The sequence below is a fragment of the Anser brachyrhynchus genome (genome assembly GCF_964034855.1).
Source record: "Anser brachyrhynchus genome assembly, chromosome: 5".
Lineage (NCBI taxonomy): Eukaryota > Metazoa > Chordata > Aves > Anseriformes > Anatidae > Anser > Anser brachyrhynchus.
In genome coordinates this window covers 36,259,541-36,286,919 of record NC_137699.1, presented here as the reverse complement: position 1 = coordinate 36,286,919, position 27,379 = coordinate 36,259,541, and the positions used below count along the sequence as shown (strand labels likewise).

At 71.5% G+C, this 27,379-nt stretch overlaps 5 protein-coding genes across 10 annotated transcripts; 2 read left to right on the top strand and 3 right to left on the bottom strand.

Annotated features, from left to right (window-relative positions):
- The first annotated feature begins 32 nt into the window (after positions 1 to 32).
- Positions 33 to 4,506, top strand: ANKRD13D (ankyrin repeat domain 13D). The gene is made up of 15 exons (XM_080595114.1): positions 33 to 237; positions 726 to 861; positions 952 to 1,076; positions 1,370 to 1,415; positions 1,488 to 1,631; positions 1,845 to 2,034; positions 2,122 to 2,188; positions 2,267 to 2,348; positions 2,632 to 2,693; positions 2,772 to 2,902; positions 2,988 to 3,145; positions 3,230 to 3,361; positions 3,506 to 3,669; positions 3,802 to 3,881; positions 4,114 to 4,506. Exons 1-15 carry the CDS (start codon positions 148 to 150, stop codon positions 4,358 to 4,360), a joined length of 1,854 nt encoding a protein of 617 aa, XP_080451240.1. The 5' UTR covers positions 33 to 147; the 3' UTR covers positions 4,361 to 4,506.
- Positions 4,473 to 16,327, top strand: SSH3 (slingshot protein phosphatase 3; the record flags this gene model as incomplete). 3 transcript variants are annotated; one of them, XM_080595111.1, is made up of 16 exons in its annotated part: positions 4,473 to 4,760; positions 5,446 to 5,483; positions 5,601 to 5,754; positions 6,316 to 6,434; positions 6,503 to 6,574; positions 6,692 to 6,757; positions 7,263 to 7,451; positions 7,775 to 7,868; positions 7,948 to 8,076; positions 8,156 to 8,202; positions 8,286 to 8,432; positions 8,820 to 9,020; positions 9,215 to 9,485; positions 14,949 to 15,075; positions 15,145 to 15,262; positions 15,593 to 16,327. In XM_080595111.1, the coding sequence occupies 16 exons, from the start codon at positions 4,473 to 4,475 to the stop codon at positions 15,993 to 15,995; spliced, it is 2,463 nt and encodes an 820-aa protein (XP_080451237.1). In that variant the 3' UTR covers positions 15,996 to 16,327. The 3 variants fall into 3 exon arrangements, with proteins under 3 accessions (XP_080451237.1, XP_080451238.1, XP_080451236.1); XM_080595112.1 differs by lacking the exon at positions 15,145 to 15,262; XM_080595110.1 differs by having other exon boundaries at positions 14,949 to 15,262.
- Positions 10,685 to 12,189, bottom strand: POLD4 (DNA polymerase delta 4, accessory subunit). The gene is made up of 4 exons (XM_080595123.1): positions 12,057 to 12,189; positions 11,592 to 11,868; positions 11,398 to 11,509; positions 10,685 to 11,319 (listed from the first exon to the last, which is right to left on the bottom strand). The coding sequence occupies exons 2-4, from the start codon at positions 11,863 to 11,865 to the stop codon at positions 11,295 to 11,297; spliced, it is 411 nt and encodes a 136-aa protein (XP_080451249.1). The 5' UTR covers positions 11,866 to 11,868; positions 12,057 to 12,189; the 3' UTR covers positions 10,685 to 11,294.
- LOC308196310 (glycine N-acyltransferase-like protein 3) lies at positions 12,184 to 14,400 on the bottom strand. 3 transcript variants are annotated; one of them, XM_080595121.1, is made up of 6 exons: positions 14,134 to 14,400; positions 13,933 to 14,014; positions 13,402 to 13,509; positions 13,210 to 13,297; positions 12,777 to 12,897; positions 12,184 to 12,689 (listed from the first exon to the last, which is right to left on the bottom strand). In XM_080595121.1, exons 1-6 carry the CDS (start codon positions 14,340 to 14,342, stop codon positions 12,269 to 12,271), a joined length of 1,029 nt encoding a protein of 342 aa, XP_080451247.1. In that variant the 5' UTR covers positions 14,343 to 14,400; the 3' UTR covers positions 12,184 to 12,268. The 3 variants fall into 3 exon arrangements, with proteins under 3 accessions (XP_080451247.1, XP_080451246.1, XP_080451248.1); XM_080595120.1 differs by having other exon boundaries at positions 13,210 to 13,330; positions 14,134 to 14,396; XM_080595122.1 differs by lacking the exon at positions 13,402 to 13,509 and having other exon boundaries at positions 13,210 to 13,330; positions 14,134 to 14,396.
- CLCF1 (cardiotrophin like cytokine factor 1) lies at positions 16,247 to 27,249 on the bottom strand. Of its 2 annotated transcripts, none has more exons than XM_080595118.1 (3): positions 26,133 to 27,249; positions 19,051 to 19,217; positions 16,247 to 17,997 (listed from the first exon to the last, which is right to left on the bottom strand). In XM_080595118.1, exons 1-3 carry the CDS (start codon positions 26,146 to 26,148, stop codon positions 17,506 to 17,508), a joined length of 675 nt encoding a protein of 224 aa, XP_080451244.1. In that variant the 5' UTR covers positions 26,149 to 27,249; the 3' UTR covers positions 16,247 to 17,505. The 2 variants fall into 2 exon arrangements, with proteins under 2 accessions (XP_080451244.1, XP_080451245.1); XM_080595119.1 differs by lacking the exon at positions 26,133 to 27,249 and adding an exon at positions 25,316 to 25,482.
- Positions 27,250 to 27,379: the final 130 nt, after the last annotated feature.

The window sequence follows — 27,379 nt, the reverse complement described above, 5'->3', positions numbered from 1 at the left end:
TGCCGGCCCCGCCCCGCGCCGCCGCGCTGCGCCGCCGCCGCCGCCGCCCCCGCGCGCAGCCATTGCGGGCAGGCCCGGAGCTGCGGCCCGTCCCCCCGCGCGCTGCCCGGCCCGGCGCGGCCCCCCCCCCGGGGACATGGTGTCGGGATGGCCCGGGCCGCCGACACCTTCCCGCTGCACCGCCTCGTCTGGCACAACCGGCACCAGGCGCTGGACAGCGCCCTGCGCTCCGGATCGGTGGGCGCCGCGCTCCCGCCGAGGGGTCTGGGGGGGGGGGGGAACACCGAGAGGCTCCGCACCGCGGGCACCGGGCACCGGGGGGGGGCGGGAGGGCGCTGGGGAGCGCCGGGACAGGCGGGGACGGGGCGCTGGGAGCTGCGGGAGGGGGCTCCGGCATAGGAGGGGACCGGAGGCGCTGGGGTGGCGCTGGGGACTGGGAGAGGGGGGAGACGGGGAGGCTGCGGGCACCGGCGGGACCGGGGACACCGGGACAGGGTGCTGGGGCACCGGGGGACGGGGAGCGCTGGGGGGGACAGGGCTGGGCGCGTTGGGACCGAGGGACTGGGGGTGGGAGCACTCGGGGGCTGCTGGGGACAGGGGGGAGCTGGGGGCGCGGGGCTCCAGGATGGGAGCGCGGGGAGCTGGGGGGGCTGGGGGCAGCACCAGGCTGCGTGGGGTGACGGGGAGGGCACGGGGTGCCTGGATGACCCTGCCCGTGCCCGCAGCACGATGTGGAGCTGATGGACCCCCGTGGCCGGACCCCGCTGGAATTGGCCGTGTCCCTCGGCCACCTGGAGTCGGCGCGGGTGCTGCTGCGGCACAACGCCAACGTGGGCCGGGAGAACGCCAACGGCTGGACAGGTACGTGGGCACGGGGGCCGCCGGCGCAGGGCGGGAGGTGCAGGGACACCGGCGCTGGTGGTGCCCGGCTGATGGCACCCCGTGCCCCAGTGCTGCAGGAGGCGGTGAGCACGGGGGACCCCGAGATGGTGCAGCTGGTGCTCCAGTACCGCGACTACCAGCGAGCGACACGGCGGCTCGCCGGCATCCCCGAGCTGCTCAGCAAGCTGCGTCGGGTACGGCCCTGCCGGGGTGGGCACCGGGCACCGCTGGCGCTGGGGTCCTGCCAGGCTGGGGACTGGGGGTCACGGAGGCTGCTGGCGAGCTCCTGGGGCCCCCCACAGGACCCCCATCTCCCCCAGGATCCCCCGATTGGTTGTCCCCCAGATCCCCTACCCGCAATTCGGCCTCTGCCGAGGATCCCCACTGGGGCTCTGTTCCACCCACCCAGGGCTCCCGGCTGGGACCCCCTTGCTGCAGCCCCCTGCCGTGTCACCCCTCTGCCCTGTGACGCCTTCATCTCTTCCAGGCCTCCGACTTCTACGTGGAGATGAAGTGGGAGTTCACGAGCTGGGGTGAGCAGGGCCGGGGGCTGGGGCCGGGGGGGGCCGCCCCCACCGTGCTGCTGACGGGTGCCGGTGCCGCAGTGCCGCTGGTCTCCAAGGTGTGCCCCAGCGACGTCTACCGCGTCTGGAAGCGGGGCGAGAGCCTCCGGGTTGACACCACGCTGCTGGGCTTCGAGCACATGACGTGGCAGCGGGGCCGCCGCAGCTACATCTTCAAGGGAGAAGGTTGGCTCCAGCACCCTCAGACCCTGCAACCACCCCCCAGGGGTCCCCCCGGCGCCCGTGCATTGCACGTACTCACCCATAAGGACGCCGGATCCCCTACGGAGACCCCAGATGCCCCCAGGGGCAGGGGCAGTCTGGGTGCCGGGGGTTCCCGTCCCCGCAGTGGGAATGGTGGGGCCAGGGGCAGGCACTGACCCCCTTCCCCACGCGCAGAGGAGGGGGCAGTGGTGATGGAGGTGGACCATGACAAGCAGGTGGTCTACACCGAGACGCTGGCGCTGGCCTTGCACGAGCCCGACCTGCTGCTGGCGGCCATGCAGCCCTCAGAGGAGCACGTGGCTGGGCGGCTGACGTCGCCCATCGTCTCCACGCACCTCGACACGAGGAACATTGCCTTTGAGCGGTGCGTGGGGGGGGTGCTCGTGGCGGGGAGGCTGGCAGGGCACAGGTGAGGTGGCCGCGGGCCTGATGCCTCCACACCCCTTCCCAGGAACAAGTCGGGGATCTGGGGCTGGCGCTCGGAGAAGATGGAGGTGGTCAGTGGCTACGAGGCCAAGGTGCGCCTAGTGGGGCGGGGGGCAGGGGGGCCGTGGTGTCCCCAGGGCTGACCCTGTCCTTGTGTCTTGTCTCTGCAGGTGTACAGCGCCAGCAACGTGGAGCTGGTCACCAAGACCAGGACCGAGCACCTCTCTGACCAGGACAAGTCACGCAGCAAAGGTGACAGCCCCAGCGACCAAGGGGGGGCTGCTTGCAGTGGGGGCCCACCCCCCTCCCGGGTCAAGGCCCTCCTCCTTCCCGGGTGTAGTGCTTGCGGGGTGACAGGGGGCAGCCTGCGGGGTGACGTTGGGCGTTGTGTGGAGCGATGTCGGGCGGCGTGCAGGAGTGGTATGGGGCAGCGTGGGTGGCGGTGTGGGGCAGCACGTGGGGGTGATGTGGGGCACCGTGCTGGGTGCACCGTGCCTGCCTGCACTACCCCCTGCACCTCGGGGTCTCCCTGCAGGCTCCAGGACTCCCTTTCACTCCTTCCTGGGCCTGGCGCAGCAGCACGGCACCCACAACGGGGTGAGCAGTGGGCAGGGGGCCTGGGGGAGATGCAGGGCAGGGCAGGGCTGAGCTGTGCCCCCCCCACGCCCTCCCCAGGCACCCGTGCTGCAGGCGGCCAGCCCCACCAACCCCACGGCCATCACCCCCGAGGAGTACTTCGACCCACACTTCGACCTGGAGGCCCGCAACATCGGGCGCCCTATCGAGGTGTCCAGCAAGGTGCAGAGGTGAGCACCGGGGCCGGGGGAAGGCAGGCTATGGTGGTAGGGTGTGGGGGGGTGTGTCCCTGTGCCCACACCGGTGCCCGGGCAGGTTCAAGGCGACGCTGTGGCTATGCGAGCAGCACCCGCTGTCACTGGCGGAGCAGGTGACGCCCATCATCGACCTGATGGCCATCTCCAACGCCCACTTCGCCAAGCTGCGCGACTTCATCACCCTCAAGCTGCCCCCTGGCTTCCCCGTCAAGATCGGTGAGGTTGGGGCTGCGAGGCTGGGGGCTGCGGGAGGGGCAGGGCCTACCCGGCACGGGGCTGCTGACCCCCCGGTGCCCCCAGAGATCCCCCTCTTCCACGTCCTCAACGCCCGCATCACCTTCAGCAACCTCTGTGGCTGCGACCAGCCGCTGGGCTCCGTGCGGGTCTGCGCCCCCGCCCAGCCCCCCGGCGCGCAGCCCACCGGCCCTGGAGGTGAGCGATGGGGGTGCCCTGGGGGGTGTGGGGGCATCGGGGCGGGGGGTGTGGGGGGGATCCCCCTGGGGGTGGCGTGAGTGCGGGGTGCTGGGGGGACCCCCCCAGGCGGTGGCGGTGCCCCCAGCGGTGGCGGTGCCGCAGGCTGGCCCTTCCCGTGCGAGGTGGAGCCGGGGGTGTTCGAGGTGCCGCCGGGCTACACGGTGCTGGGCGCGGGGCGCAGCGAGCCCCTGCGGGACGAGGACGACGACCTGCTGCAGTTCGCCATCCAGCAGAGCCTGCTCGACGCCGGCACCGAGACCGACCAGGTGAGGCCCCGCCCCCGGCAGAGGCCACGCCCCCCCGGAGAGGCCCCGCCCCCCTGAGAGGCCCCGCCCCACCAGGCCCCGCCCCCTTCTGTGAGGCCCCGCCCCCTTTCTACGAGGCCCCGCCCCCCGCAGGTGACGGTGTGGGAGGCGCTGACCAACACGCGGCCCGGCGCCCGCCCCCCGCCCTACGACGAGGAGCTGCAGCTGGAGCGGTGAGGCTCCGCCCACGGGCGGGGAGGGGGGGCGGGGTCTGGGGGAGCCCCGCCCACCGCGCCCGGTGGGGGCGGGGCTTGGCGGGAAGGGGAGGGGCTCGAAGGTGTCGGGGTGGGGCTGGGTGGGTGGGCGGGGCTACGGGGGTGGGGGCGGGGCTTGTTCGGAGGGGCGGGGCTTGACGGGGTGTGGGCGGGGCTCGCTCGGGGGCGTGGCCTCAGCGCTGTCCCGCAGGGCGCTGCAGGAGAGCCTGCTGCTGCAGGCGGGGCCCGGCGCCGCCCCCCCGGCGGGGCCCCCACCCGGGGCAGGCGGCGGCGGCGGCGCCCCCCCCCCGGCGCCCCCCGGCTACGGCAGCTTCGCGGAGCAGCTGCGGCTGGCCATGGCGCTGTCGGAGCAGGAGCAGGAGGAGCGCGAGCGGCGCCGGCGGGAGGAGGACGAGGAGCTGCAGCGCATCCTGCGCCTCTCCCTCACCGACAAGTAGCGCGGGGGGGCCCGGCCCCGGGACCCTCCTGCCCCCCGCACGCCGCCGGGCCCGGCACGGCCCCCCCGGTGCTGTGCGGTGACCCCGCGGGGCTGGGGGGGGTCCCTCGCGGATGTACATACGCTATACATACAGACCTACACACAGCGCTGTGTCCGACTGTGCCTGGCCGCGGGGCGTCCCGGGGGGGCTCCCTCCCCCCGATCTGGCCCCGTGCCCCCGGAGGGGCTGCCCCGGGGCCGCGGGGGCGGGGCCGGGGCGGGGCCGTGCCCGCTGCCGCTCCCGGGCCGTTCCCGTGCCCGCCGCGGGCGGGGCAGCGGCGGCGGCGGCGCTTCCTGGTGCGGGGCGGCGCGGCGGGGGCATGGCGCTGGTCACCGTGCGGCGGGCGGGGGGGTCCGCGGTGAGTGCGGGGCCGGGACGGGGCGGGGCGGGACGGGGCGGGCCGCCGGGTGCTGCCGGGACGGGACGGGACGGGCTGGGACGGGCCCTGCCGCCGCGGGGGGGTGGCGGAGCTGCGGGCTGCCCCCACCGCTCCCGGGGCCGCCGCGGTTTCGGGCCCCTCTCGTCCGCTCCCAGCACGCGGTCGGGGGCTGCCCGGTGAGCACAGCAGGGGTCGCGGTCCTCAGCTGCTCCCAGTAAAGCCACGCTCGTCCCCAGTGCTCCCAGTATGTTCGCCGGGGGGGCTGCCCCCCTGGATCCCGCTGGCTGGAGGGGCTGTCCCAGTGACTCCCACGGCAGTCGGGGGCTGGCCCAGCGCCTCCCAGTTGGGCACAGGTTGTCCCAGTAGCTCCCAGCCCATACCCGCCCCCCCGCACCGACCGCTGGGCCTTATCGGGGTGCACAGCCCCTGTGAGCACTTCCCCTGGGCAGCGCCCAGCGTGGGAGGGGGAACTGGGGTGAGGACCCCGCACTCCGGCTCCCCAGGGGTCTCAGCTCCCAGGGACCCCTCCCCAATCCCCATGGGACCCTGCTGTGCCCATGCTGGGGGGGGGGGGAGGGAGGGGCAGGGTGTCGCTGTCAAAGGGCACCGATGGTCATGCCCATGGTCATGCTCCCCTTGGGGCACTGCCCCCCCACGTTTGCAGGAGGACAATGTGCCCAGGCGCGGCCAGCTGCAGAGGCGGTGAGAAGGGGTCCCCAAGCCAGGGGATGGGGGCCTGGGGCACTGGGGTGGGGATGGGACAGCATTGTCCCCTCCCCGCTGCTGCCCCCCGTCCTGCTCAAAGCCCTGCTGCCCCAGGCAGAGTTTCGTCATGGTCAAGGGAGCTGCCTTGCTGCTGCCTGCCGAGGAGCCGCTGGTGGCTGAGCCCCCCCCAGCTGCGCCCCCGGGGCGGCAGGAGCAGCACCTCCAGCTCATGATGCAGCTGCTGCGTCCCCAGGATGCCATCCGTCTGGTAGGGCATGGCCACCTCCCCAGGGGTGGGATGGGACGAGAACGGGATGGGGACGGTGACATGGAAATAACAGGGATGAGGATGGGATGGGGACAGGATGGAGACCAGGATGCAGATGTGGACACAGATGGGATGAGGATGAAGGTGCTGATGGGATGGGAATAGGGACAAAATGAGGATGAGGATGGGAGTGAAGCAGGGATGGGGACAGGATATGGATGGCAATGAGAATGGTAACGAGGATGGGATGTGGATAGGGTAGGACTGGGACAGGATGGGGATGGCAATAGGGACGGGCAGGGGACAGGCACGAGACTGGGATGGGATGGGATGGGATGGGATGGGATGGGATGGGATGGGATGGGATGGGATGGGATGGGATGGATGGGGAGGTGATGGGATGCAGACAGCAATGGTGATGGCAACAGGATTGGGGATGCATTGGGGCCCAGCGTGCCCCCAGGGTGCTTGCAGGTCATCCCCAGCCCCATGGGCGCGGGGGGCAGAGCAGCCGTGCTGCCCCGGGGGTGCAGGGTCTCCCCTCAGCCTCCCCCATCCCAGGCGGTGCGGCTAGAGTCGGTGCGGCCGCAGCGGGTGAGGTACCTGCTGGTGGTGCGGCCGGAGGAGGCAGGTGCCGAGGGCCAGACGGTGCTGCTGGGTGTGGACTTCCCACACGAGGGGTGAGTGAAGCTGGGAGACCGGGGTGGGGTAGAGGCAGCCATGCCCCCCTGACCTCTGCCCACCCCAGGTCCACCCATTGCACCCTGGGCATGGTGCTGCCCCTCTGGAGTGACACCCAGGTCTTCCTCGATGGTGACGGGTAAGGGGGAGCCTCCTGGAAGGGGGGGAGAGGGGGCTGGTGGGATGGACAGAACCTGCAGGAAGGAGTGGGGCAGGGGTGACCACCCTGACCCGTGTGTGTCCCTGCGGTGCCCAGGGGGTTCAGCGTGATGTCTGGGGGGCAGACCCGAATCTTCAAGCCCATCTCTGTCCAGACCATGTGGTGAGCCAGCTGCTGGGCACCACCGTGGGCATGGGGGATGTGGGTATCACCGTGGGCATGGGGGATGTGGGTATCACCGTGGGCATGAGGGAAGTGGGCACCACTGTGGCATGGGGAACATGGGCATGGCAGGTGTGGGAGCCACTATGGCACAGGGGATGTGGACATGGGGGATGTGGGCACCACTATGGCACGGGGGATGTGGGCATGGGGGACATGGGCAGGACTATGGCACAGGGGACATGGGCACCACTATGTCATGGGGGACGTGGGCACCACTATGGGTTTGGGGACATGGGCACGGGAGGTGTGGGCACTACCGTGGACACAGGTGTGAGCAGGGGATGTGTGGGTGGGCTTTGGACGTGGGCAGAGGACATGAGGCCATGAGGCGACGTCACAGGCACCATGACCGGGGACGTGTGGGGCTGGGAGATGAGGTCCTGGGAGGAGGCCGCGGTGCGGGCAGGGCGAGGGGGCCGCGTGCCAGGCTCCTGTGCGGCAGGGCCGTGCTGCAGGAGCTGCACCGAGCCTGCGAGCAGGCGGACCGCGGGGGGCACATCCCTGGGGGCCCTGCGCTGCTCTGGGCCCGGGACTACGCGGCTGCGCTGAGCTCGGAGCAGAGCTGCCTCAACGAGTGGCTGGCCATGGCCGACCTGGAGTCCGTGCGCCCCGGCTCCCCCCAGCCCCTGGGGTAAGCCCGGGCCCTGTGCTGTGCCCCTGGGATAGGGCTGGGGGCGGGGCTTGTGGGAGGGGGCGGGGCTTGTGGGAGGGGGCGGGGCTTGTGGGAGGGGGCGGGGCTTGTGGGAGGGGGGCGGGGCTTGTGGGAGGGGGGCGGGGCTTGTGGGAGGGGGGCGGGGCTTGTGGGAGGGGGGCGGGGCTTGTGGGAGGGGCGGGGCTTGTGGGAGGGGCGGGGCTTGTGGGGGCGGGGTCTGCGTATCGGGGGCGGGGCTTGAAGGAAGTGGGCGGGGCTTGGGAGGGGTCGGGGCACGTGCTGAGGTGCTGCGGCGGTGCCAGGCCGGCGGTGCCGGAGCTGACGGAGCAGGCGGTGCGGGCGCTGCTGCGCGACGTCCTGGCCTCCGCTGACCTGGAGAGCGTCACCTCCAAGGAGGTGGGTGCTGGGGCCGGGGGCGGGATGGGGCACGGGGGGGGGGGGGTCCCGTCCGCATCCCTCACCCCCGCGGTGCCAGGTGCGGACGGAGCTGGAGCGGCGCACGGGGCGCAGCCTGGCCCAGCACAAGGACTTCATCGACAACGAGATGCTGCTGGTGCTGGCGCAGATGGACCGGCCCTCCTGCGTCTTCCCGCACCTCTACCTGGTGGGCAGTGGGGCAGCGCGTGGGCAGGGCACGGGTGGGGCGCAGGAGGGGCTGTCCCCAACCATCACCGCTGGCACAGGGCTCTGAGTGGAACGCTGCCAACCTGGAGGAGCTGCAGCAGAACCGGTGCGCGTGGGGCCATCCGTAGCGGGGCAGGCATGGGGGCAGTGGGGGGCACGGCCCCAATCCCCCCTGCCTGCACTCTGCAGCATCACCCACATCCTGAATGTGGCACGGGAGATCGACAACTTCTTCCCGGCACTGTTCACCTACATGAATGTGCGGGTGTATGACGAGGAGGCGGCTGAGCTCCTGCCCCACTGGAACGATACCTTCCTCTTCCTCTCCGACGTCAAGTCAGTGGGGACAGGGTGTGCCGGGGATGTGGTGGGCAGGGGTCACCAGGGCATGGAGCGTGGGGGGCTCAGTGGGGGTACTAGGGCAGGACTGGCGAGGCAGAGGGGCGCAGGGAGGGAGCATCTTGATGGCTGAGGTGCTGGGGGCCCTGGGGGATGCTGGAAGGTGAGGGACTCTGGGTCACTGGCTCTCTGTGGACACTGGGGGCGTTAGGGACAAGGGGTCCATTGGGCAAGGGGTCCTTGGGGACACGTGGAACCATGGGGCAGGGAAGCACTGGGGCCATGGGTGGCACTGGGAGCTGGGCAGCTGAGGGTCCTGAGGTCCCTGGGGACGCCGGGGTCCCCGGGGACGCCAGGAGCTGTGTCGCAGTGAGGCTGCCGCAGGGCCCGCGGGGGCCGGGCGCTGGTGCACTGCCGCATGGGGCTGAGCCGCTCGGCAGCCACGGTGCTGGCCTACGCCATGAAGGAGTTCGGGTGGCCCCTGGAGCGGGCACTGCGGCACGTCCGGCGCTGCCGCCCCGGCGTCCTGCCCAACCCCGGCTTCATGCGCCAGCTTGACTTCTACCAGGGCATCCTGAGCGCCAGGTGGGCGGGCGAGCGGAGGGGGTGGGGTTATCGAGGCCACGCCCCGTGGGTGGGGCGTGCTGTGACCACGCCCCCGGCAGTCGGTGTGGGTGGGGTCATATGAAGGCCACGCCCCTCTGGCCTGTGGGAGCCCCGCCCTCACCGGCAGGGGACGGGGCCAGGGCAGCGGGTGACCGCGGGTGCTCCCGTGGCAGCCGGCACAGCGTCCTCTGGGAGCCCCGGGCGGCAGAGCGCGCGTCCCAGCCTGAGCCGGAGGAGGCTGCAGCAGGGGACGAGGTTGCCAGGCCCGAGCCCCGAGCCCCGTCCCCGCAGCCTCCCGAGGAGGCGAGCAGGCACCCGGCGGGGCCGGGGCTGTCGGGGGCACCCCAGCGCCCCCGCATCTCCCTCTGTGCCGTCATGCGGAGCATCAGCCTGATGGAGTCCCCACAGCCCCACGAGCTGCTGGAGGAGCCCCTTGGTGGGGAGGTGAGTGCCAGGGCAGGGGGCACCGGGGGGAGGTTCGTGGACAGGGTGAGGCTGTGGCACGGAGCGTGGCCGGTGGGACGCTGACCATGGTGGGGGCACGGGTACATGGTGCTGGACTGGGGATGCTGGGGGCCATGGGGCGAAGCAGCTCTGTCTGGAAGCCCCTCCTGCTTCCCGCAGGTGTTTGAGGCCACAGAGGTGCCAGGGGACCCCGGGGGTCCAGGGGGGTCACCCCTGGGGGCACGGCCCAGCTCTCGGCCCCGGCGCGTAGTGCGCCAGGCCAGTGTGGATGGAGGCCCAGCCTGCGCAGAAGACCACAGCCCACCTGCCTCCGGCTGCGACCCTGCCCTTGACCCCACCTCACCCCTTGCCCCCTAGTCCCAGCAGGGAGGAGGACAAGGGGCAGGCCCCCTGCAATGGCACCAGGGGATGGGGCAGGGTGGGGGCCTGCTGCCTCCCCCCGGCCTGCACTGCGGGGCATGGGGTAGCACTGCCTTACCCCCCTGCCCGGGGCCCTGCTGCACCCCTGGGGGGTGATACAGCCCCCGGGCCACACCTCGCCACGCCGGCCCCCTGCACCAGCACGGCACCAGCCTGGCACCAGCCTGACAATAAAGCACGTAATGCACGTCGCTGGTGTGGGGACCCTGCCTCTGCCGGGGGGGCTCGCAGTGAGGGGCTGAGGTCGGTGGAGACAGGCGTGGGGCTCCCGTGAGGGAGGTGTGGGGTAACGCCAGTGCTGCCAGCAGCAGGAGGGGTACGCCATGTCCCCGGGGGCCGGGGCAGCTTGGGGAGGAGGAGCCGCGCACTACAACTCCCGGCAGCCCTTGCGCGCTGCTGCCGCGCCCGCCCGGCTCCTCCGCCCGCGGGCCTCATGGGAAATGTGGTCCAGGCGGAGGGCGGCTGCGGCGCCATCTTGTGCGAGGCCGGGGCGGGGGGTGGGTGTGAAGACTGCAGTCTGTAGGAACCGGCGGCCGGCCCGGTGGGGAAGGCGCCCCCCGTCCGCCCCCGCGGGGCCCTGCATGCAGAGAACTGCCTGGAGCCCCCACAGCGGGACGAGGCAGGCCGAAGGGTGCGGGGCCGGGCCCGGGTCTCACGGCGGCTGGCTGCACCGCTCCGCTGGCACGTAACCGACATGCTTCGGTGGTGTGCCAACAGCCTGCCAGGAAGCCAATAAATTAAGTAACCAATAGCCTAAATAATTAACAAACTCACTCTTTTATTAATTTGTGCTTACACGATTCTGCACGCTATTAAACAGCAAAACTACTAATAATCAAATGAATCCCACAGGACTAACCCCCCCCCCCCAATGCCTCTGGGAGGCAGATGCGATGCAGGCTCCCGTGGGCTGTCCAAATGGCCCCATCCAAATGTTTCTGGCATTGCCACTACCCCGGTCACCTCAGCTCTACGGGGGATGCGCGGTATGGTCACCTAGGAAGGGACACCTCTGCCTGCGTCCCTTCTCCTCCTTAGCTGTCCTTCTTCCCCCCCCACTGTCCCTCTTCTCACCTGCAAGCCCCCCGCCAGCCCTCCTCTACCTCTCATCCCTGTTCTCCCTTGAGCTCTCATACTTGCTACCAGGCGCCTTGCATCGCCACTGCCATCATCCCCACGCAGGGCAGGGGAGGCTGGCCAGCACCGGGGTCCTGCGGCACGATGCCACCAGGTGTCATGCCGCAGGACCCCGGTGCTGGCATCAAAGCTCTGTGCCCCTACAGCCTCTCGGCTCACTTCTCCCAGCGCACACGCCACGCTGCAGCCACCTCATCCACGCCAGCCTTTACTCCGCAACCCTCCGCTGGCTCAGAGCCCGTACTCATGCCAGAGGCTGGGGGGATAGAACAGGATCAGCGAGCAGCCCCCGGTCCCCGCTGTCCCCAGAAGCCCACCCCGGTCCCATACACACCTGTAGGTGACTGCGGGGTCATCGCAATGCTCCAGGAGGGCGTCACGGACTGGGAACGGGGGGCTCAGTCCCAGTGCTTGCGCCCGCTCCCAGCGCTGCAGGCGGGTGATGCCTGTGGGGGAATACGGGGGGGGCGTTATGAACTGGGGAGGGTCGCTGGGCGGCCTTGGGAGGGGGGCTCGGGGGGCGCTCACCCGTGCAGGGGCCGTACTCCCAGGCCAGGTCGAAGCGCCGCAGCATGTCCAGGAGATCCGGGGGGGGCCGGGGGGGAGACGGGGGCTCCTGGGCGGCCTCCTGCGTGGGTAAGGGCGGGGGGCGGGGGGGCGGAACGACAGCGGGCCCCGCCCGCCGCCCCCGCCCCTTGCCGCGCTCCCCCCGCCGCGCCGCGGGGCCGTCCTTGCTCTCGGCGCGCCCCGGCCGCCGGTGCCGCCGTGGGAAGGAGTCGGTGATGAGCCCGGTGCGCTCCATGGCCTGCGGACGGGGCGGCTGCGGCACGGCACGGCACGGCACGGCGCCGCCCCCCCCCACGCTGTTCCCGAGCCCCCCCCGGCTGTTCTGTCCCCTCTCCTCCACCGCTGCCCCCGGCCGCCGTCGCACAACCCCGGTGTCCGTCCCCCCCCCCCCCGGTGTCCCGGTGCCGCCCCCCCGCCGTGACTCACCCCGCGCGTTCCCCGCCGCTCTGCCTCTCCCGCCCCCCCCGGAAGGGCGCCTGTTTGTGCCCCCCCCGGCGCCGACACGGTCCCCGGAGGGCCGGCCCCGGCCCCGCGGGTGTTGGGGCGTTGCGGCTTTATTTCTGCTTTTATTTTTCCTGCGTGTGTTTTTTCCCCGGGGGAGGGGGGGGGGGGTTGCGGACGGACCGGGGCGGGGGGGGTCAGGGCGCGGCCCGCGCCAGGGCGGGGTTGTGCAGGACGAAGCGGCACAGCCCGGGCAGGCGGCGGTGCCCCAGCGCCTCCTGCAGCCGCTGCATGGCGCCGTTGCCCGTGGCCGTGTGCCCGTAGGTGGGGAAGCCTCGGGCCAGCGCCCGGCGGGCGGCCAGGACGGTCAGCACCCGCATGAGGCCGCGGCGGCGCTGGGAGGGCAGGGTGAAGCCGTGCGCCCCCGCCGCGAAGCCGTCGGTCAGCACCCAGCAGAGCGGCTCGCCGGCCCGGTCCAGCAGGCACAGGCTGGGGAAGCGCTCCAGCAGCTCCCCCAGGTACTGGCGGCTCCGCGCATTCCCCCCGTACGCCCACGTCGCGTCCAGCAGCTCCGCGTGGGCCGGGCTCAGCGTGCCCACCCGCACGTCGGGGTCCAGCCTGCGGGGAGAGGGACGGGACGTGGGCGGTGGCGGGACGGCGACGGGACAGGGATTGGGACACGGACGGGATGGGGATGGTGCTCACTGTGGCTCAGGTAGGGTGCTGGGGTCGGGGTGCAGGTATGTGTAGTACTCAGTCACCTCCAGCTCTACGCCCTTGGCTGCTGCAATGTCCTGGGACACTGTGGCCACCCCATCCTGCAGCCCTGGGGGGCGGCAGCAGCAGGTGCCCCACTCCTCCCTGTCCCTGTGCCTTCTGACCGTGCCCCCCGGCATCCCCAAGGACCCCCCACTGCCCCTCTCTCCTCCCCCAGCACACTCCCCAGGGACCCTGCTCACCCAGTCCCTGCCCTTGGTACACCCGCAGTGCCCCAGCTCACATCCCCAGTGCATCCAGCACCCCAGTGCCCATCAGCACCCACCCATTCCTGCCCACAGCACCAACTGGTGTCCCAAGCCCCCCCGACCCAGGCTCCCAGTGTCCCCACCACCCCAGCCCCTCGGTGCCCTGGAGCCACCGAAGATGTGGAAGGCAGCATCCCAGCGCAGGCAGCCCGGGGTCTCCAGCAGGGCCCGGTAGGCGCCCACGTCCCGGTAGAAGGCCGCCTGCAGGTTCCAGTAGCAGTCGTCCACTGGTGCCTGTAGGGCAGGGCTGGGCTGAGCCCCCCCGGCACAGCCACAGCCCCGCGCCCCGAGCGCCCGCCAGCCACCTCTCCGCTGCGCCGCGCCAGCACGGCGCCAAAGTCAGGCCAGGCATCTACTGCGACCTCGAAGTCCCCCGGGTTGCCGCGGTTGATGTTCAGCACGGCGCCGTACACCTGTGGGGCGGGCGTCAGCGACGGGGCGGCCGTCGGGGGCCCCCCGGGCAGCACGGCCTCGCTTGCCCCGGCCGCCCTGCCCTCACCTAAGATGGCCGCCCTCCTGCGGGGTGCGGGGGGTGAAGGCGGAGGGGGCGGGGCCTGGTGCCAGGTCGTGGCTGGGGGCGGGGCCAAACGGAGGGGCGGGGCCAACCGGAGGGGCGGGCAGGGGGCGTGGGGGAGGTGGCACCGGTAAGGCCGGGGCCGGTGCGGACCCGGGAGGGGATTGGCCGGCTGGAAGCAGGCCGGGCTGCCATTGGCTGGGGCAGAGCCCGTCCGGGCCGTGATTGGCTGGCGCGGGATGCCCGCGGGGCCCGCGGGGGTCGGGGCGGGGGTCGGCGGGGTCCCGGTGCGGGCCGGGGGTGGCGGCGGCGGGGCGCTCACCGGCAGGGCGCGGGGCAGGCTCCTCCGCAGGGCGTCCTCCAGGCGCTGCAGCCGGGCCGGGCACCGCAGGATCAGCATGGCCCTGCCCGGACACCGGCGGTAGCGGGGGGCGGATGGGGACCCCCGGGCACCCCCGGGCACCCCCGGGCACCCCGGTCCCGGCCGCCCCCCCCGGGGCTCCCCGGTCCCCGCGGCACTCACCCGGGGGCTGCGGGCAGGCGGTGACACCGGCAGGTCCCGGGGCGACCGTCACGGCCGGGCGAGTGCCCCGTGCCCGGGGCGGGCGGTGGGCAGGGCCCGTCCCCGCGTGCCCGGGACACGTGGCGGCGCCCCCCCCGTGCCCTCCCGTGCCCCCCCGGTGCCGCGGGGACTGAGCGGCGGCGGTGCAGCCTGCCCCGGTGCGGAGCCATGCGGATCCTGACGTGCCCCGGGCAGCTGCAGCGCCTGGAGGGCGCCCTGCGGAGGAGCCTGCCCGCCTCCCTGCCGGTGACGGGGCTGGGGGGGCACCTGGGGACCCCCGTGCCATCGCCGTGACGGTGACCGGGACCAGAGGACCCCCCCGTACCTCCCTCATCCCTCCCGCACTGACGGTGACACGGGCCCTGGGGACCCCTGTGCCATCGCCGTGACGGTGACAGGACCGGTTGACCCCCCCCCCGCACCTCCCACCGCCTCCCCAACGGTGCTGGGGACCCCCCCTTGCTGTGACGGCGATGGGGACACCGGGCAGTGCGTGTGTCCCCATCGCCGTGCTCGGCCCCGTTGCCCACCCCGTGGCGTCGCCCCCCGCCGCGGCCCCCCCCCCCCCACGCTGACCCCGTCCTGCAGGTGCTGGGGGCCGTGATGACGGTGGCGCGGGGGAACCCAGCTGCCCACCAGGTGCTGGTGGACTCGTGGCCCGATTTCGCCGTCGTCCTCACCCGCCTGCGCCCAGAGGTGCCCCTTGGGGGGGGGGGGGGGAGGGACTGGGTCGGGGCGGCCGCGCTGGGTGCTCACCGTCCCCGCCGTGCCCCCAGGAGCAGGCGGACCCCGGGGACTTCTACGCCAACCAGCTGGCCGTGTTCTACCGCGAGGAGGGCGCCTGGCGGGCGGTGCTGGGGAGCTCCGAGGCCGTGGACTGGAGCCGAGCCTTCCAGATGCAGGGTGAGCAGGACGGGGAGCCGTGCGCCCGCGCCCCCCCGGCGCTGGCCTGGCTGACGGGGCTGTCCCCAGGGATGCAGGACGGGGTGCACGAGGCCGTGCGCGAGGCGGCCGCGGCCAAGGGGCTGCGGGTGAAGACTTTCCGGTACCGAGCGATGCTGAGCCCTGAGCCGCCCCGGTCCCGCGTGCAGTGAGTTGGGGGGGGAGGGCTCGGCTCGTCCCTGGGAGGGCACAAGGGTCCCTGGGCACATCCCCAGCTGGCAGAGGGGTGACGGGCTCAGCCCCAGGTGACGTCAGGGTCCCCAGTCCCATTCCCGGGTGGCAGGGGGGCCCCTGATCCTATCCAAGTGACACAGTGGTCCCCACATCCCTATGTGTCCCGTTGGTCCCCAGTCCTGTTCCTGGGTGGCACGGGGGTCCCCAACCCCATCCTTAGGTGGCACTGGGTGAGGGGGTCCCTGCTCCACCCCCACTGAGGGCGTCGGGGACCCCTTCCCCCCGCCATCCCACCCTGTTGCAGGATCCCAGCGGGGCTGCGCCTGGCGCCGCTGTCCCCGTCCCACGTCCCACTGCTCAACGCCACGTGGAGCTTCGGGGGCACGGGGCGCAGCCGCCGATTCCTAGAGGGGCTGGTGCGGGCACTGCCCAGCGCCTGCCTGCTGGACCCCCGCGGGCGCCCGCTCTCCTGGAGCCTGGTGGACCCCCTGGGCTGCCTGAGCCACGGCTACACCGTGCCCGCCTGGCGTGGCCGCGGGCTCAGCGGGCTGGTGCTGGCCGCGCTGGGCCGGGGGCTGCACGCCCGTGGCTTCCCCGTGTACTGCGGCGTGCTGCCCTGCAACACGCCCTCCCTGCGCGCCCTGAGTGCTACCGGCTTCCTGCCCCAGCCCGGCACCCTCTACATGCTGCTCAGCACCCCCCAGTAGTGCCCAGGGGGGCGTGATGGGGGTGTCACCACCGGGCCAATGGGGGGGGGGGGGCTTCCACCCGAATTCTGGCCCCCAGCGAGCTCCCTGTCATGCCCCACGTGCACCGCCACAACCCCAGGGGGATTCCGGTGCAGCTGCCCCCCGTTCACTCTGGTCCCTACTGATGGCGTGTGCTGGCTCCTTGCCCTCCCCCCCCCCCGGTGCGGTGTGGGCTGGGGCGGGGTGAGGGGGGGTGCGGCGGCAGCACTGGAGAAAGGCTTTTATTTGTTAATACAAGAATAGATCTTCTGCAATAAATACCCTAATAAATAACATCTCCAATAAATAAACACTCACAGACGCACCGAGACAGCCGCCCCCGCGGCCCCGCCCCAAGCCCCAAGCCCCGCCCCCGGGGCATTGGCCCCGCCCACCGGGGGGTGATTGGCAGCCGCGGGGGTGGGCGGGGCTTGTGGTAGCGGGGGCGGGGCCTGCCGTAGGGGGAGGGGCTTGCTACGCGGGGTGGGCGGGGCTTGTTGCTCCTGGGGGCGGGGCTTCGGCGCTGGGGGCCCGGTCCCTCGGGGCCCGCAGGGCGCCGGGGGTGCCGCGGGCTCGGGGCTCGTTGCAGCCGTGGGGCAGGGCGAAGACACCGCCGCTCCCAGCCCCACGGGCGTGGGGCAGCCCCCGCGGGGCCGGCGGGGGTGGCGGGGAGGCGAGCGGCATCGGTGGCGCTCCGGGGCAGGAGCCCCGTGCCCCGGGCACGCGGGGTGGAGGCGCGCCGTGGTGGCCCCGTGCGTCCGAGTGCCTCGCCCCTGGGCAAGGCAACGGCGGGGGCGTGAGGCAGCCCGCGGGGCCAAGAGCCCCATCCCTCGGGACACGGCGAGGTGAGGACACGGGGTGGCTGTGGCAGCACGTTAGGTTCAGGATCCCCATCTCTCAAGGCACAGCGGGGTGATGATGAATACGCGGGGTGGCTTTGGTGGCGCTTTGGGGTCAGCAGCCCTGCTCTTTAAGGCACAGTGGTGATGGGGGGAGACGGGACACGGGCTGGCTTTGGTGACGCTTTGGGGTAAGGATCCCCACCTGTCAAGGCACAGCAGGGTGGCGATTGGTATGTGGGGCTGTTTTGGTGGCACTTAGGGACAGAAGCCCCTCTGTTAAGGCACAGTGGTGGTGGTGGGGATGTGGGGTGTATTTGGTGGCACTTTGGGGTCAGAAGTCCTGTCCGTTAAGGCACAGTAAGGTGACAATGAATATGTGGGGTGGCTTTGGTGGCACTTTGGGGTCAGGAGCGCCATATCTCAAGGCACAGTGAGCTGACGGTGGGGACGTGGGGTGGACTTGGTGGCACTTTGGGACAGAATCCCCATCTGTTAAGGCACAGTAGTGTTGGTGGGGACGTGGGGTGGCTTTGGTGGCATTCGGGGTCTGAAGCCCCATCCATTAAGGCGCGGCAAGGCGTTGGTGGGGACGTGGGGTGGCCTCGGGGGGCCCCGTCCCCCACCTTGGCAAAGCGGCAGGGGGGGTCTCAGAAGCCCCTCGCCTCGAGGCGCAGCGTGACCACGGCGGGCGGCACCTTCTTCTTGAGGCGGTTGAAGTCTTTGGCCGAGCGCCACAGCCAGGTCTGCAGCTCCTTCAGCAGCCAGAAGTCGTCCATCTTCTTGAGGAAGTCATTGGGGGCGGCGGGGGCACCGGGGGGCAGCGGGGGCCCAGCAGGGCCAGCGGGCAGCGGGTAGCCCAGGGAGGACATGACGCCGGCGATGCTGACCACCAGCCCCTGCAGGCTGGAGCAGAAGTGGCCGAGGCGGTGGCGCAGCTCGGCGGTGCCCGCCTGCCCGTCCAGCCCGCGCAGGTAGCAGAGCAGGCGGCTGTAGGCACGGTAGTTGGCTGCCAGCCGCGCGTTGTCCGTCAGCCCCCGCCACAGGTCCAAGTCCACCGTGGCGCTGGGCACCTGCTCGGCGCGCGCCAGCCGCGGGGGGTTGAAGTCGGGCTCATTGAAGGGGGGGCCCAGGTAGTTCAGCTGCAAGGTGGGAGGGAGGGGGGTCAGGAGGGGGGGGGACCGGGGTGGGACTGTCCCCCGTGTCCCCAGCTGCTGTGTGATCCACGTGCCCAACGCATCTCACTCTGCATCCTCCTGCCCATGTATCCCTGATCTCCATGCCCACCATGTCACCACTCTCCACGTCCCCCAGCTGGACATTCCCAGCACATCCCAGGTCTCCACGTCCCCCTGTCCACCGCCTCTCCTTCTCCTTCACATCCCTGATCTCCATGCCCTTGATTGCCTAGATCTCCATGTCCCCCAGATGGACGTGCCCACCACGTTCCCCCTACCCCGATCTCCATGCCCCACCACGTCCTCAAGCTCCATGCCCACCATGTCTCCAGTTCCCCATGTGCTTGACATCCCAGGTTCGTGTCTCCCTGCTGAATGTGTCCACCGTGTTCCCCCAGTCTCCACATCCCCTTGTGCCTGAGCTCCACGTCCCCGGTTCCCCATGATCCCCACATCCCAGGCCTCCATGTCCCCCTCCCGTACCCGCCGTGTCCCCACATCCAGGCAACAGAAGCAACCAAGGGAGCTCAACCAGAGCTTGCATGCAGCGGGGGGACAGCAGTGGCACCGGGGCACCTCCAGCTGTGCCACGCCAGCAGCACCGGGGGCACGTCAGGGCAGAGACAGGGAACCTCCGCGTGGGCCGGTGCTGCCGGCGGGCAGGGAGAGGCGGTGGCAGGGAGCCAGGGGTGTGCAGATGCCCGCGCCCCATGCCTGGACCTGGGACGAGGGCAGGGGCCGGGGGAGACGCCCTCCGCCGGAGGCACAGGGCGGCTCCCCCGGCCCCTGCCCTCATCCCGATGAGGCATTTCCTTGGCCTCCAGCATGGGTGGAGACCCACAGCCTCATGCATACAGGTGCAGTCCCACCCCTGTCCTGACGCTGCACCACGGGGAGGCGGGAGGGTCCCCACACTGGTGGGGACACAGAAAGAAGCAGGAGGTCCCCAGGCTTGTGGTGCCAACAGGGAAATGGGGGGAGGGACAAGCCGGGGCGGGGGGCGAGCCCCCTACTCACATAGGTGCCAGCGAGGGTGCGGAGCTGGTGCTCCAGGTAGCGGGTCAGGTCGTAGGTCTTCTGGATGGACTGGCCAGCGCCCAGCTCCTCCGTGCCGTTCAGGGCGGGCACTGCCGGCAGGTTGCAGAGCGCAGCACACAGGAAGGCAAAGATCCCCCAAGAGTCTCCTGCAGAGACACGGCGCTGCCTCAGGGGGGTCCCTGCGGCACGGGGATGGGGAAATCGGGAGCCCCGGGGCACCCTGGTGGGGTGTGATGGGCTCTGGGGTGCTGGGGATGTGGCAGCGCCCTGGCGGCTGCTCCACTTGGTTCCACCAGACCTCTGCTGCGCTCCCCACCTCCCTGGGTGGGGGGGATGCAGACTCCCCGCCCCCCCCGAGGAGGTCCGGGCTTGCCCATGGCGCCCAAGACCTCCTCCTCTCACCCGGTGACAGGGATACCCTGCTACCTCATGGACCTTGTGCCACTGGCACGCTCACCACCAGCCCCAGCCTCATCCTGCACACGGGGAAACTGAGGCAGGGAAGGTCTGGGCATGGAGCGGAGCTGCTCAGCATCCACATGGGAAGCCCGGACTGGTGCAGCAGGGGCTTTGGGGACCCCAGTGTCCCCACCAGCACCACTGGGACCACCATCCAGCACGGCCTCTCCTCTGTGCACTGCCGACCGCGGACTGCAGAAACAATCCTTTATATGGTCTCGAGCGAGCGCTGCTTGCTGCACTCCCGCCGGGACGCCCGGGTTATATTTGGGAACGCCGAGTCACCTACCACCAATGCCGGAGCGGGCTTGGTTGCCTTCCTAATCACAGCACGTTGGGCACCCTGCGGGACTGCAGCAGTACATCCACATCCCCGTCCCTGTCCCCGTCCCCATTCCCATCCCATCTGGCCCTGCCCTGCTGGGAGCCTGGGGCCGGGCAGGGGTCAGGGGCAGGACCCCACAGGGCGGCTGGGGCGCGGGGCAACCTTTGCCGAGGCCTCTGCCGGAAACCGCCGGCCGGGCCACGCCAGCGCCCTGACGTCAGGGCGGGTTACGAAAGCCAGCCCCGCTCACCGAGAGGTCGCGGCCGCTTCCAGGAGGCTCCGTCCAACTGGCACCTCGCTGCGCACCCTGCCGCGCTTCCCGGCACCTCCTCCGCGGGGACAACCCACTGCCGGCACGCCGCGGCACGGCTCCGCACGGCACGGCCCTGCTCCCAGCCCTGCCCGGCACGGGCAGCCCCTGGCGGCCCCCCCAGGGAGGCGAGGGCGGCGGGGAGCCCTGCGGTGCCCTTACACGTCACCACTCCCCGTCAAATGCTGCCGGGAGGTTTGGAAAGGCAGGAGCAGCCAAGCTCCACTGACGCACGCGGGCCCGTGGGGACGCCCTGGCTGCGGCTGCGCCAGTCCCTGCGCGTGGCACCCGGCCCGGCTGCGCCCACCAGCTGTGGGATGCCGTCTCCTGGTGATGCACGGCACCCTGTGGGTGTGCAATGCGCCCTGCACAGGTGCCGTTGCGCAAAGCTCCTGCATGCACGAGGCACCGTGCGCGTGAGGCACCGTGCAGCCGTGCGATGCACACTGTGCAGCTGTGGCACTCCGTGCAGGCATGTGACGGGCACGGTGCAGACGTGGGATACAACATGAAGACGTGCCGCGCGCCACGAAGGAGTGCCGTGCACCGTGCAAGCGTGATGCACCAAGCAAGCACAAGATCCACCGTGCATGTGTGTGGCACATAGCACACGTGAGATCCACCGTGAAGGTGTGTGACACGCTGTGCACGTCCGTGACGCTGCGCACTGATGTCAGCCCCCGAGCACACCCTTGCACGTGACGGTGACCTCACGGGCGCCGCGTGCCCCACACCGCAGCCGTGACGTAGGGAGCACGCGGAGCCGCTCGTGCACGGCCGAGCCCATGGGTCCCGGCATGGTGAGCGTGGGGGGCGCACCGCGGTCCCGCTGCATGCGTGCAAGTGTGCGTGCAAGCGTGGGCCGAGGGCGGCGGGGGGGGGCCGCATGGCGGTGACTCACCCGCCCCCGGGTGTTTGCTTTGGCCCGGCCCCACCGTGGCCGAGCCCGGCACAGGCTCTCGCAGCCCCGCACTGCGCAGCGGGGCCGGCGGGACCCTCACCCGCCACCGGCTCGGGTTTCCAGAGAGGGATTTACACCCGGCCCCAGCCCTGCTGCGGCCAAGGCAAACAGAGCTGGGGGGGCCAGGATGGGGGCGCGGGGGGGAACGGGGACGAGGACGGAGCAGCCGGCAGCTCCCAGGCAGGCAGCTGGGGTGCGGGGCTGGAGGAGCGTGAAGATGAGGACGAGGATGAAGGAGGGCACCAGGAAGCGCCTGGTGGATGTGGATGTCCGGGGCTGGGTGGTGGCTGGGATGCTTGGCCGTGGCGGCATCACAGCGGTGGCACTGACCTGGCCGTGTGGCAGCTGGGAGCGACTGCAGCGGGAAGCCCAGCACGGTGCAGCCACTCTCCCTCACCCGCCTTGGCCACGACGGCTCGGCACTGGGTGGAAAATGGCTCAGCACCGGCACAGGCAGCAGCCACGCAGTCCCGGGCCCGGCAGGGAGGGGGGGGCAGGCGGCGAGCGGGGCCGGCACAGCTGGATCCCAGTGACGTCGAGAGGAAGAGCCCGAGGGTTTCAAAACCGGCCCTGGAGTGGGGCCAGGATGCTCCCGGCCCACGTAAGCAAAGCACGGAGCGGCTGCGGGGCCGGCCCCACGGGCAGGTGGAGAGCTAGGGCCACGGGAGCTGGCCCCCCCCGGAGCAGCGGCCAGCAGCACCCCCTCCCGTCACTGCCCCAGCACATGGGTGGGGATCTGTGGGCACCGAGGGGGCCGACAGCAGTGCCCCGGGACAGCTCGCCCGGCCGTGCCCCCGTGCGTCACAGCGGGGCCGCCACCCGCGTGGCTTTGGAGGCGTGGGACAGCACGGAGCAGGGAGACAGCGGCAGAACCGCAGCCCTGCGATGAGGCCGGGGGGGGGGGCCTGCCCCTGCTGCCCCCCCCCGCCGAGCAGACCCCCCCGCGAGCCGCCGCTGCCATTGTGCGGCGCTGAGCTGTTCCCTGGGCACGCCGTGGGCAGGGAGCTGCCGGGGTCAGGCGTGACCGCAAGCTGCCAGCGCCGCTTTTCCCGAAAGTGTTGAGCAAAGCGGCTCGGGGGCTTGGGGAAGGGGGGACCCCCGCCCTGCCGGCCCCTCGCACCGCGGAGCCCAGAGCCCCGAGCGCGGTGAGGCGGCGGCGGGAGCTGCCGTATCTGATGGGCTGGCGGCCAAGGGACGGCGGAGCCCGGCACCGCTGGGAGCGCGGCCCCTCCGCGGCGCTTGCCCGGCTGCGGGGCGGGAACAGAGCCGGGACGTCCTGCGGCAGCCAGCATGAGCGCGCCATTGAGGAGCGGGGAGCAGCGTGAAGCCCGCGAGCGATGACGGAGCAGACAATAGCAGCGGCCCCGGCTGCCCCGACCCCCGGCTCTCCCCGCGCGCCCTCACGGACGGGCTCTTGCACAACGTGGCAGCCGCCGCCAGCCGCTTGCGGGGAGCCGGCCGGGAGATGCTGCACGCAGGATGGGCCGGGATGGACACCTCGTGTCCCCGGGGCTGCGGGACTTTAACGCTGACAGCAGCCCCGTGGCCCTGGCGCGAGGACGCCTGCTGCCCGCACCTGGACGTTGGGTCCTGTGGTCCCCGACGGGAGGGACGCGCAGGCACTGTGGCTGATATTTCCTGCACCCAAAGTGCCGTGACTGCCCCCAGATACGGCAGTGAGAGGCAGCGGGGAGCAGTGGGGATCCCCCAGACCTACCACAGGCCTGGCCGGGAGGAGGAGTTGCAGCGTGCCTGCCCTGCTGCGCCCTGTGCAGGTCCCTGAGAGCAAGGCCACATCCCCAGGGGCGTCGGGGGAGCACGCGGGGGGAGCCCGGCCCCGCGCCCCTCCGGCCATGCATGAGCTTGCAGCCCGCACTGAGTGTTTACATCCTGTCTCCTCCGTGTGTTTATAAATGCATCCGTGCACGGGAGACTCCAGCGAGGCCGTAATTAGCTGGGCCTGGATTTCCCATCCGGCTCCAGCCAGCGGCACGATGGAAGCCCCCCCCCCCAACCGGAGACAGGGGAGCAGGCCCCTAATCCCAACCAGACCCTGCACCAAGGGCCGGCCCTGCGTGGTGCTGCCCGAGGGCACCCGCAGCGCCTGTCCGGCACGCACTGCCGTGCACCGCCACGCACGCCAGCGGAACCCAACGGCACAGCCTCCCCGGTGCCCCTTCCTCGCTGCACCCACCACGGGTGCCCGCAGACCCATCTGGCACTCCTGGCACAGGGCTGACAGTGCCAAAAATCCCTCCCACGCCAGGCACCCCAACCCGCGTCCCCTGTGGTGCCGAGGGCCAAGGCGGCTGTGCCTGCAGCCACAGCACAAAGAGCCGAGGGAGCTTTTATGGGAGCGGCGGCGGAGCCAGGGACAGCCCAGCGCCAAAGGCAGCCTGGCCCCTCTCCGGCCTGGAGCGGAAACGGCAAGCTGGGGGCCGAGCCCGGGAGGGGAGCGGCAGCTCCCAGCACAGGGGGGGACTGGGGCTGTGGGGCCAGCTGGGGCTCCCGGTGCCAGCCCGCATGGCGGCACCGAGCCCCGTGCCATGGGTGCCGTCAGCCCCTGACCTGCCACCACTGCTGGCATCTCCCTCCAGCCGCCCCGTGCCACGCTGCTGGCGGGTTTGCATGGGAGCAGCCGCTCCGCTTGGCAGGCGCGGTGGGGATGGCTATGCCCTGGGAAGCCGCACGTGCGGAGGCAGCACTGCACGCCCCGGTGCCCTAGCAGCACCAGACGCGGGCTCGTCGTCTGCGGGCCACCCAGACCCATGGCGCTGCCATGGCACAAGTGGGAAAGCTGGCCACCCAGACGTCCCGTCTACGCTGGTGAGGGCAGGTGGGTGCAAGCGCATCCCTGCGTGTGCCTGCTGGGATCTTTGTGTGGGCACCTGGCGGGCACACAAGGGGCCACAGAGCCAGGATGAGCCCCCCCCAGCCCAGGAGGAGGCAGCTCCCGGCAGCAGGGCAGGTGGGCGCAGGGAAGGGGGTGATTTATGGCGAAATGTGCCACTTAGCAGGGCATAAATCTTCCCCCGGCGCAGCCCTGTAAGCAGAGCCCTCTGCATTTCCCTTCAGAGGCTGCTCGCGGGCTGGGGCTAATGCAGCCCAGATGTGCGCGGGGACCGTGCCCTCGCGCAGCCTGCTAACGAGGCGCGGGGACACCGGTTCCTGGTGGGAGCCCGGCATCCCTGAGCCCCGTCCCCAGGACATTGCCGGGCCGGGGCCGGCCTCAAACGGGGAGCGGAGCGGCGGCCGGCCCTCGGCATCCCCCTCCCTCCCTCACCCGCCACGAGCTGTGCCGCGGGCTGACCACAGGCCGCGGCCGGCAGCCTCCTGGTGCCACCAGCTCCCCGCCACCTCCACCGAGCTGGGGACGGGGTTCAGAGGCGCGATGGGGCCAGGAGCTGGAGCCCCCGGCTGCCGGCCCCACTTTTCTGGTTCCCCCGAGTCGCGCCGGCTCCGCGGGAGCTTGAACAAAACCTGGCCCCGGCCTCGTGTCCCCAGCCCCGCGCCCAGCGAGGCGGGAGCCCGGCCGACAGCGCCCACAGTTTGACCTTTTAAGGGTTGTTTTCCAGCGTTTTTCCCCTTCCTTTCTGCGCCAGGCAGCCCCAACGCAGCCCCTCCGCGCCATGGGGCCGGCAGCCCCCCGTCTTCCCAGGGCCCCGGGGGCGGCTCCAGCCGCCAGGGCCGGGGTAACAAAGCCATCCGGCAGCTGTGGCCAGAGCCCCAGGGCAGTGGCGGCGTGCCGGTTCCCTCTGCGGAGCGGGGCATTTCCCCAGCACCCCCAAAAGCGTCAGCCACGTCCCGGTGGGGCTCAGAGGCTGCAGCACATGCCTGCACTCGCGCCGCCTGCCCCACGAGTGAGCCCCGGGCAGGAGAAGCAGCTCTTCCTGCCCCCCCGAGTCCCAGGGACTTTCATTTTCCTCCCCTCTGTCAGTCCTGGGTTTTAATTCTCCGTGCTAAGCGGCGTTTCCCTCCCTGGTAATCACAAACATGCATGGAAAAGAGGGAACTAGAGAAAGGGAAAAAAAAAAAAAAAAAAAAAAGGCAGAGGGGGAAAGTCTTAAATCAATCCCAAAGCCAGACAGACGTTTTAATCAAATCAAATTAAAATCAGCAGCGGCTCGGCACAGCGAGCCGCGCCAGGCGCAGCAGCCCCCCGCCCCTGCCCCCGGCCCCTCGGTCTTACCTGGGGGCTCCCCGGCCACATTTAGCATAGTAGAGTCAGGGCGCGGGGCTGGAGGGGGCGCGAGGAGCCCGGGCGTGGGGCTGGTGCTGCGCCGAGCCCCGAGCCCCGCGCTGACGGCGAAGCCTGCCTGCTCTCCTCTGCCCTGGCTCGCACTCGCTCGCGCTCGCTCGGGTGTTTTTTTTTTTTTTTTTTTTTCCTCCTCTCCCTATTTGTTTTGGTTTGTGTTTGCTTGGGTGTTAGGTGGAAGAAGCTGTCTGGGCTGTGTTTTTTTGGTGTGTGAGTGTGTGCACGGTTTGCACCACGCTCCGGCTCCCTCGCTCACTGCCTTTCCCCCTTCCACCTCCCTTGATTTGCTCTTTTGATTGGTGTCCAGGAATGCAAGAATAAAAAAACGCGAGCTCGCATACACCCTCTCTCCAAGCTGCTGCCTCCCTTTTTTTTTTTTTTTTTCCTTTTTTTTTTTTTTTTTCCGAAATTCAAGTGTTAAGCAGAACCAGGTTGCTTTCAAGAATGTATTTGATGCAATTGTACACAAGAGCGGGCTCCATTCATTCCCCTCCCTCTCCCCCGGGCTCCCCCCGGGCTCCGCGGCCGCGCCGGGGAGGCTGTGGCCGGACCGGGCGCCGCGCGCGGGGCAGCGGACGGGGACCAGAACCGGGGGGGGGGACCGCAGAAAGGGGGGAAGGGGGGGGAATGCCCCCTTCCTCGCGCCCCCCTCCCCTTCTTCCCCCCTTCCCGGGGGGGCCCTGGCTGCCGCTCGCCCTTTGTTAGTGGCCGGGGAGCGGGACGGGGCGGCGGGCGGGGGGCTCCTTCCTACCTGCTCGGAAATCCATGGGGGCGGCGGCCCGGGGGGTCCTGGCCGCAGGGGGGCTGCGGGGCGGCCGCGCTGCTGCGCCGGGGCCGGGCTGGGAGCTCCCATTTGGCGGCCCCGCTCCCCGCGGGGAGGGCAGCGAGGGGAGAGGGGCGAGGGGCGAGGGGGCGCGGGGGGCGTGGGGGGCGTGGGGTGCCAGGCTGCCGCCCCGCCGCGGGGCAAGGGGGAGCGAGAGGCGGAGAGAGGCGGCGCAGGCAGACAGACAGGCAGGCAGGCAGGCAGACACACAGACAGAGCGGCGGGGAAGGGCGGCCGGTGCGGGGCGGGGGGCGGCACGGCCGGACGGACGGAGGGACGGCGGATGGCCCCGCCGCCCCGGCCCCGGCCCCGGCCCCGGCCCGGCCGCCTCCCGCCCCGCGCCGTTCTCTTCCGACGGGACCTCTCGGCGCTGCCCCGGGGCCGCGGCAGGTGACCGAGCCCCCGGCGGCGGCAGCGCGGCCGCGGCATCGCCCGGCCCGGCGCCGTCGGGGCTCCGGTGCCCCCCCCCCCCCCCCCCCACCGGCTCCCGGCGGAGCTCCCGGTGCGCGGCTGCCGGTGCGTATCGCTGCCGTTCTGCCGCCCGTGCCCGGTGGGCCCCGGCCCCGCACCCCAGGTTACCGGCCCCAGTCTCCCGGTACCGGCCCCAGTCCCCCGGGTACCGGCCCCAGTGCCCCGGGTACCGGCCCCAGTCCCCCGCCGCCCTCGCCCTGCGCAGCCCTCTCCTCCCGGCCCCGCGAGCGGCTGCTCGGGCAGGGCGCGAGGCTGCTGACAGCCGGCTCGTCTGCGAGCAACCTGCCCCGAGAGGAGGGACCCCGCTCCGGTGCCCGCCGGCCCTCTGGAAATGGAGGCTGCCGTCCCCGTCAGCGGGCCGGGGGCGCCGGGCTGGACCCTGGGGGCCGAGCACGGTGCGAAGCCCTCCTGCTCTGCCCGGCTGGGCAGCTATACCACCGGGGGGGTTCGTGCCCGGCGTGCTCAGGACACGCGGCCAGGACACACGGCCAGCCCCTTCCCCCTGCGACCCACAGCCCACAGCGTGCGGCGGCAGAGGTGAGCCTCGTGTCCCCTTTTTTGCAGGGAGAGGGGGATTCGCTCACGACGAGGGGCGCAGCCTTGTCTGCGCTGGCTCCCCCCAAAATCTTTGTGCGAAACAAAAGCACTGCACGGCAGCTGGGGAGCGCTTGAGAGGGCTGGGAGGCAGAAGGTGGCTTTGCTGG

Bases quoted from the DNA above. Each gene is read 5' to 3' on its own strand.
- POLD4 (XM_080595123.1), bottom strand. From the start codon at position 11,865: ATGGAGCGCACCGGGCTCATCACCGACTCCTTCCCACGGCGGCACCGG. The intron at 11,510-11,591 runs GTGAGCGCCCCC...ATTCCCCCACAG, and splicing joins GGAGTACGGCCCCTGCACGG to GCATCACCCGCCTGCAGCGC. The intron at 11,320-11,397 runs GTGTGTATGGGA...CTATCCCCCCAG, and splicing joins GACCCCGCAGTCACCTACAG to CCTCTGGCATGAGTACGGGC.
- LOC308196310 (XM_080595120.1), bottom strand. From the start codon at position 14,342: ATGGCTCCGCACCGGGGCAGGCTGCACCGCCGCCGCTCAGTCCCCGCG. The intron at 14,015-14,133 runs GTGAGTGCCGCG...GTGTCCGGGCAG, and splicing joins CGCCTGCCCGCAGCCCCCGG to GGCCATGCTGATCCTGCGGT. The intron at 13,331-13,401 runs GTGGCTGGCGGG...CCTGCCCTACAG, and splicing joins TGGCGCGGCGCAGCGGAGAG to GCACCAGTGGACGACTGCTA.
- ANKRD13D (XM_080595114.1), top strand. From the start codon at position 148: ATGGCCCGGGCCGCCGACACCTTCCCGCTGCACCGCCTCGTCTGGCAC. The intron at 2,189-2,266 runs GTGCGCCTAGTG...TTGTCTCTGCAG, and splicing joins TCAGTGGCTACGAGGCCAAG to GTGTACAGCGCCAGCAACGT. The intron at 3,670-3,801 runs GTGAGGCCCCGC...CGCCCCCCGCAG, and splicing joins CCGGCACCGAGACCGACCAG to GTGACGGTGTGGGAGGCGCT.
- CLCF1 (XM_080595119.1), bottom strand. From the start codon at position 25,343: ATGCTAAATGTGGCCGGGGAGCCCCCAG. The intron at 19,218-25,315 runs GTAAGACCGAGG...GTGTCTCTGCAG, and splicing joins TGTGGCCGGGGAGCCCCCAG to GAGACTCTTGGGGGATCTTT. The intron at 17,998-19,050 runs GTGAGTAGGGGG...CCCACCTTGCAG, and splicing joins GCACCCTCGCTGGCACCTAT to CTGAACTACCTGGGCCCCCC.